This window comes from Oryctolagus cuniculus, chromosome 3 (assembly GCF_964237555.1).
Source record: "Oryctolagus cuniculus chromosome 3, mOryCun1.1, whole genome shotgun sequence".
Lineage (NCBI taxonomy): Eukaryota > Metazoa > Chordata > Mammalia > Lagomorpha > Leporidae > Oryctolagus > Oryctolagus cuniculus.
In genome coordinates, this window is record NC_091434.1 from 122,507,832 (window position 1) to 122,513,831 (window position 6,000).

Genomic DNA, 6,000 nt, shown 5'->3' on the forward strand with positions numbered 1-6,000 from the left:
CCCCAGGTCCTCAGGAGGCCACAGAGAGCAAGCATGCTACAGGCTGCAGGCTGTTCTCATGAGGGCCGCGGCGGCTGCTCCACCATGGGGGCCAGTGCATCTGCCGTCCCTTTGGTGGTGGCCCGAATGAGGAGGTGGGAGAGGGGAGGCCAGGAGGCCCCACCTCGGCTGCACACTGCCTCTGTCTCCACCAACACTGGCTGCTCATGACTGTCTTTTCTCATCCCGTGCCCCTCCCCTCACCTCCACCTGGCCTTTGCTCCCCTCCCCGCCCCCACGCCCCGTTCTCTCCTGGTGGCCTGTCACTAGCCCACAGAGAGTCCAGCAGGCAGCCTGCCTTCCAGGGAGCCCAGCGCTGCTGAGGGCACCTTTGCTGTGGCCTGGCCCAGCCAGACGGCTGAGCCGGGGCCTGCCCAAGTAAGTGCCCACCTGCCTTCTCCCCCCCTCCCCCGACCTGGGTGTGCAGTGGAGGAGGAGGCCAGAGTAGGGGTGCAGGACGGACCAGGCCATCGAGGCCCCAGGATGGGCAGGGGTGGGTGAGCCTGGCTGGGGTCCCACCTGCCTCTCCTGCTCCCCCAACCCACACCAGGGAGGAGGAGCCTTCTGAGCACCCACTGGTTTATAGCAAACACTTTGCAGAATTTTCTTTTACTCTTCACCACAACCTTGTCAGCCACACACGTCCTGCTTCTGCAGATGAAGAGATAGGAGCTAGGGAGGTTGAGTCACTGGGGCCTCGTGCCCGGAAGTGGCCGAGTCTCAGGTCAGCCTGAGACTGTTTTCAGGCTTGGACAAGCTCACGCTGCAGGCTCCGCCCAGCTGGGAGGAGCTGTGATGGACACGGGTGGGCGGGCAGGGCCCACCCAGGCTCGGCCAGGTCTGGGGACTCAGAGGCAAGGCCTGTGGGTGGCGCCCCAGGGCTGGGTCCCACGCTTCTGCAGGACACATCACTCACGTACCCGTGCCTGCCAGAGCCTTCTCTTCAGCTGCTCCCCGGATCGTGCAAGGGTGTGGCCGGCTCTAGGCCTCCACCGCCACGGCTGCCCCGTGGCTGGTTCCCTGTGTCCTGGTCGCAGCATCTGTCCTGTGTCTCACCCCATGCCGACATTTATGTTGCAGCCAGCAGAGGCCTCAGAGGTGGCGGGTGGGACCCAGCCTGCAGCCGGAGCCCAGGAGCCTGGGGAGACGGCGGCAAGCGAAGCAGCCTCTGTAAGACGGCAGGGACCAGAGCCCTGTCTTTCCCTCCCTGCTGTCTGTCCGCCTGCCCATCCATCTGTCCGTCTGCCTGCCCGCAGCTCCTCTGTGCTCCTTTGCCCTTTTGCTGGTCCAGGACACGGTTCCTGCCGAGGATCCAGGGGACAGGCGGGCCTGGCACCGGGCACAGACACCTCCCTTTCCCTCCCCATGGCCCCTGCCCTCCCCGGACCTGATCCCTGCCCGGCTGACCCGTGCTCTTCTCCCCAGAGCTCCCTTCCCGCTGTGGTGGTGGAGACCTTCTCAGCAACTGTGAACGGCGCCGTGGAGGGCGGCAGCGGGGCTGGGCGCCCAGACCTACCCCCTGGCTTCATGTTCAAGGTGAGCGGACCACCCCCCGGGAGAGGGTGCATTCCTATCAGCAAGGTGGCCATGAAGCCTTGGTCCATCTGCCACGGCAGAGCTGGAGGGGACACCCCAGGGCCTGACAGGTGCTCCCCAACCTGTGCAGGTGCAGGCACAGCACGACTACACAGCCACCGACACGGATGAGCTGCAGCTCAAGGCCGGCGACGTGGTGCTGGTGATCCCCTTCCAGAACCCCGAGGAGCAGGTGAGCTTCTTTCTGGGGCTGGCTGTGGCAGGGATGGGCCAGCAGGGGGCAGCAGAGACCCACCGTGCACCGCAGGGAATCCCCAGCTGCTACCTCCTCGCCTCCATGCCTGCCCCTTCCATCCTGGTTTTCTCCTCCCCGGTGGCCCGCCATTCTCTCTCCTCTCTTGCTGCTGGGGAGTCCTTTTGGTGAACACGCCCCAAGGGGTTCATTTTCTGGGGCGGGTCTTACCAGGTCTGGGAGGAAGGCAGCCCGTTGGGGCGGGGCAGGGAGGGAGAGGCGTGGTGGTGACTATAGGCTGGGAGTTGAGAGCCGTAGGGCTAGGGAGGTTCGAGTCGTGAGGGTTTCCTGGGCCTGAATTCTGCGGGTTTTCCAAGGCCTCCCAGTGTTGCCAGCCCCGTCAGTGGGTCCGGCCCGTCTGTGTGGGATTTGAAGTGGCTGAATCCTGGCCTGTGGCCCACAGTGGGGATCACCCTGGGGAGGCTGCCCAGGGCTCAGATAGGGCATCAAAAGGGTCTATCAAAAGACAGATCATGACACAGAGGGAAGTAATAAACACCCAGGAGGCTCCCAGGCAGAGCCTTCCCCCTCCAGGCAGGGAGCACCCAGCCCCAGGCAGGGGTGTGTGGCCTTGCAGCCCCAGTAGGTTTGCACCTGGGGTCAGTGTTGAAGCAAAGGACCAATTGGAGATGGAGGGCTTCGTGGGGTGGCCTTGGATCCTTCTAGTAGCTTTTTCACTGGTAAGTGTCCCTGGCATTGTTTGTAGTGGTCAGGAAGCCTGGAAGGGCAGCTGATGGCCTCCTTGGGACATGACCACTGCAAGGCTCTCCCCGCCCTTCGCCCCCCACACCCCTCGCCCCGGTGGTGGGAAGTCCCTGGGCCTGGGATGGGGGAGCTGTTCTGACCAGTGCAGAGGCAGGCGCAGAGAGCAGGCTGGCCCCTGCGAGGTGGCTGTGGGTGTCGGTGAGTATCCGGGAATGCCCCCTGGAGGAGGTGTCCCACGCCTGCACCTGCTCTGCTTGGCCTGCAGGATGAAGGCTGGCTTATGGGCGTGAAGGAGAGCGACTGGAACCAGCACAAGGAGCTGGAGAAATGCCGGGGCGTGTTCCCCGAGAACTTCACTGAGCGGGTGCAGTGATGCGTGAGGCCACCTGACCAGCGCGCCCGGTCCTGGAAAGATGTGTGTTTCTTTTCTTTCTTTTTTTTTTTTCGTTGTTGTTTTCAAACTCTGGAAAAGCAAAGGGACGCTGCGAGGGAAGAACATGCCCAGGCCTAGAGGCGTTTCCCCCGCAGATGGGGAGGGCTCGCAGAGAGCCCCACCCGGCCAGCCCGGTGGCGTCGGCCAGAGTTCCCGAAGCTGCTGTGTCTCCCGCCCTAGTTGAGTACCCGGCGTCTGCGCCTGTGCCCGCATGTGTCCCCCAGCAGCTGCTGAGTGGGGCGCAGGCACCAGCCCGGCCTGTTTGAAAATAAACCCCAGTGTTCCAAACAGAAGGAAGCGAACAAACAAACAAAGCTGACAAACCATTGGGGGCGCCCGTGTGTGTTTCTTTTGTCCGCCCGTCCCACGGAACTGGGGATCCCTGGGCCCCCTCTCCCTTGAGGTCTCCTACACTCCCTTAGCACGCGCCCTCTGCCTGGTGGGTGCTGGCGGGCCAGCTGCGTGGTGGCTTCTGCTGGGTTGGGGCCCAGAGGCTGACACCTGCTTGGCGTGATCCCTGGGTGTTGGCCCCCCTGGGTGCCACCCTAAGTGACCTTATCTAGTCCACATGGGAACTTGGGCGGCAGGCACCAGGACCCTGCTGCACAGGTGAGGAGACTGGGAGTCTGACCCAGGCCCCAGACCACAGGGAGTGCCCTGGTGTGGCAGGGCTGCTTGGGCTTGGGTCAGAGTCAGCTCAGCCCAGCTTCTCCCGGCTCCACTGTGTGCAGCCCTGGCCCTGGCTCGGGCAGGCCTGGACAGCCATGATGGGCGGCGTGGCCTGGGTCCTTCACAGGAGCTGCAGGGATGGTGCTTGTGGGCCCCGGGGACAGCCTGGACTCCCCCATGGAAGGAAGCTGTCTCCGTGTAAACCTGCCTTGGGAGTGACCAGCAGGGAAAGGTCAGCCCCTGGGTCCATCCCCTGGGTTTCGATTTTGATGGCAGGAGTGGGATTGCTGGGGCCCTGCCTTTGTCCTGGGGGTGACCGAGCTCGCTGGCTATGGCGTCTCCAGCTTCCACAATAGCAGCAGGGCACAGAGAGCTTGTTTCCATCACCTCTGCTCCCAAGACTTCACTTTGCCTTCCTGCACTCCCTCCACACCCGACAGCCTGGTGCCCTGCTGAGACCACGGAGCAGCTGCGGCTGCTGCAGGAGCTCTGTGCGTCTGCACCCCAGAGCCTGTGCCCTGGGCTGGCTGGGGCTGGGCCCACCGTGCCAACACCAGGAGGCGCCACTTTCCTTTCAGCATGAAAACAGAACAGGCAGTATCCAGGAGAGCTTCGCGTTAGATTCTATCTCAACAGGAGATGCAGAGGTATAAGAGCACTCCGGAAAGGTTGTCAAAAAAATGTAGGTATAAGTATGAGCTTATTTTGATGCAAAGAATTTGGGAATCCAAGCATAGTTTTTCATAATACTGTGAAATATATAGTATGAAAAAAAAATTGTTTTAAATCCCTAAATTTTTTTTGCACCAGATTAAACTAAGTTAATTTTGCTTTGCCACATTTTTAAAAAAGGTTTATTTATTTGAAAGCAGGGTGACAGAGGGAGAGAGAGACACAGAGAGAGGTTCCATCCTCTGGTTCACTCCTTAAATGTCTGCAATGGCCTGGGCTGGGCCTGACCAAAGCCAGGAGCCTAGAGCTCCATCTAGGCCTCCCATGTGGGTGGCAGGGGCCCAAGCACTTGGGCCATCTTTCTGCTGCCTTCCCAGGAGCCTTTTCAGGGAGCTGGATTGGAAGTGGAGCAGCTCGGACCCAAATGGGATGCGGCAGCACAGGTGGTGGCTTAACTCGCTGGGCCACAGTGCTGGCTTCTTTTCCACACCATTTTCAGAAGTACCCACAGGTAGCTTTGGGCCTAACCCCCTGACCTCACAGGGATTCTGACCCTGGCAGCTTTGGGAGGAGAGGGCCAGCTGTATGCCATAGCTTGGGGCCTCCGAGAGGGAGGGAGCAGGGCCAGGGAGCTCCAGACCCAGCTCCTAGAGGGACACCCTGTGGGAAGCCTTAGCTGGCCCGGGCAGTGTGGGAGCCCAGCCTCCTGCCAGGCAGAGGGGAGTCTGTGGCCAGCAGCCCAAACAGATTGAGGGGCCTGGAAGAGACTGGGCGGAGAGACCAGGGCAAAAGCAAGAGACTGGCAAACCCTGGCTTGATTTGGGCTGAGTGCGCCCAAAGAGGCCCAGTTCCCCAGGGCAAGGGTCCTAACAGTCATCAAAAGCAGGCCAGCCTTGTGGGTTCTGGGACTCACTCCAGGACTGCTGGCTCCCATAGACCCTGTGCCCTGGGGGCAGGAGGGCGGGGCAGGCCCAGGGGCTTGGGGAGGGGCCCACCACAGGCCACGCCCTTTCCCTGGCTCCCCACCAGCCTCAGGAGCCAGAGTGAGCTAGGTGAGACAGTGGAACAGCCTCCCTGGGTCACCTCTTGTGTTGGGGCCCGGGGGCCGCGACACCCAAGGGAGGGCCTGCCCTGAGTGGCGACATCCACGTGGGCCTCTTCTGGAACCCCATGAAAGTCTTCAGGAAATCTACTTATGTGTCACATCTCTGTGGTTTAATGGACTCCTGGGCTCGTTTTTTTTTTTTAAATCAAGGAACAGGACTTCAGGTCATGAGACAGGAGACACACAGCCCTTGCCAGCGCTGATGGTGCCTCCCGCCCTGAGCCCCAGCCCACAGTAGCTTGGACCCTGTCCACCTCGGTCTCGTGTTTCTCACGTGGCTGCAGGTGATGCCATGTTCATGTAGCATCCCTTGGTTCTGCTGGCCTGGAGACCCTCGCCCTGCCCCTGGGAGGGACTTTTAATTAGCCATGTCCCCGGCCTCACCCATCCCCCAACACCAGCCTCCACGCAGGGACATTGTGAGGGGTGAGCAGAAACTGGGTTCACTTGCCCAGCAACGTCAGCTGGGTTCCCCCAGGGCCAGGTGCACGTCAGGCTGCAGCTCAGACCCTCCGTGACAGCGGTGCCCCTGTCTGCTGGGCACTGGCT

At 61.6% G+C, this 6,000-nt stretch overlaps 1 protein-coding gene across 28 annotated transcripts in view; it reads left to right on the forward strand.

Moving 5' to 3' along the window:
• The window catches only part of BIN1 (bridging integrator 1), a 50,902-nt gene extending 47,571 nt beyond the window's left edge, over positions 1-3,331 (forward strand). For 14 of the 28 annotated variants that reach the window (XM_051848781.2, XM_051848785.2, XM_070071067.1 and 11 more), the window contains 5 exons: positions 310-417; positions 1,120-1,209; positions 1,465-1,575; positions 1,706-1,807; positions 2,838-3,331. In XM_051848781.2, coding sequence (XP_051704741.1) covers positions 310-417; positions 1,120-1,209; positions 1,465-1,575; positions 1,706-1,807; positions 2,838-2,945 — 519 coding nt within the window. In that variant the 3' untranslated portion in view covers positions 2,946-3,331. The remainder of the gene's footprint in view (positions 1-309; positions 418-1,119; positions 1,210-1,464; positions 1,576-1,705; positions 1,808-2,837) is intronic. The other 14 variants (XM_051848784.2, XM_051848788.2, XM_051848796.2 and 11 more) reach the window with 2 other exon arrangements.
• Positions 3,332-6,000: the final 2,669 nt, after the last annotated feature.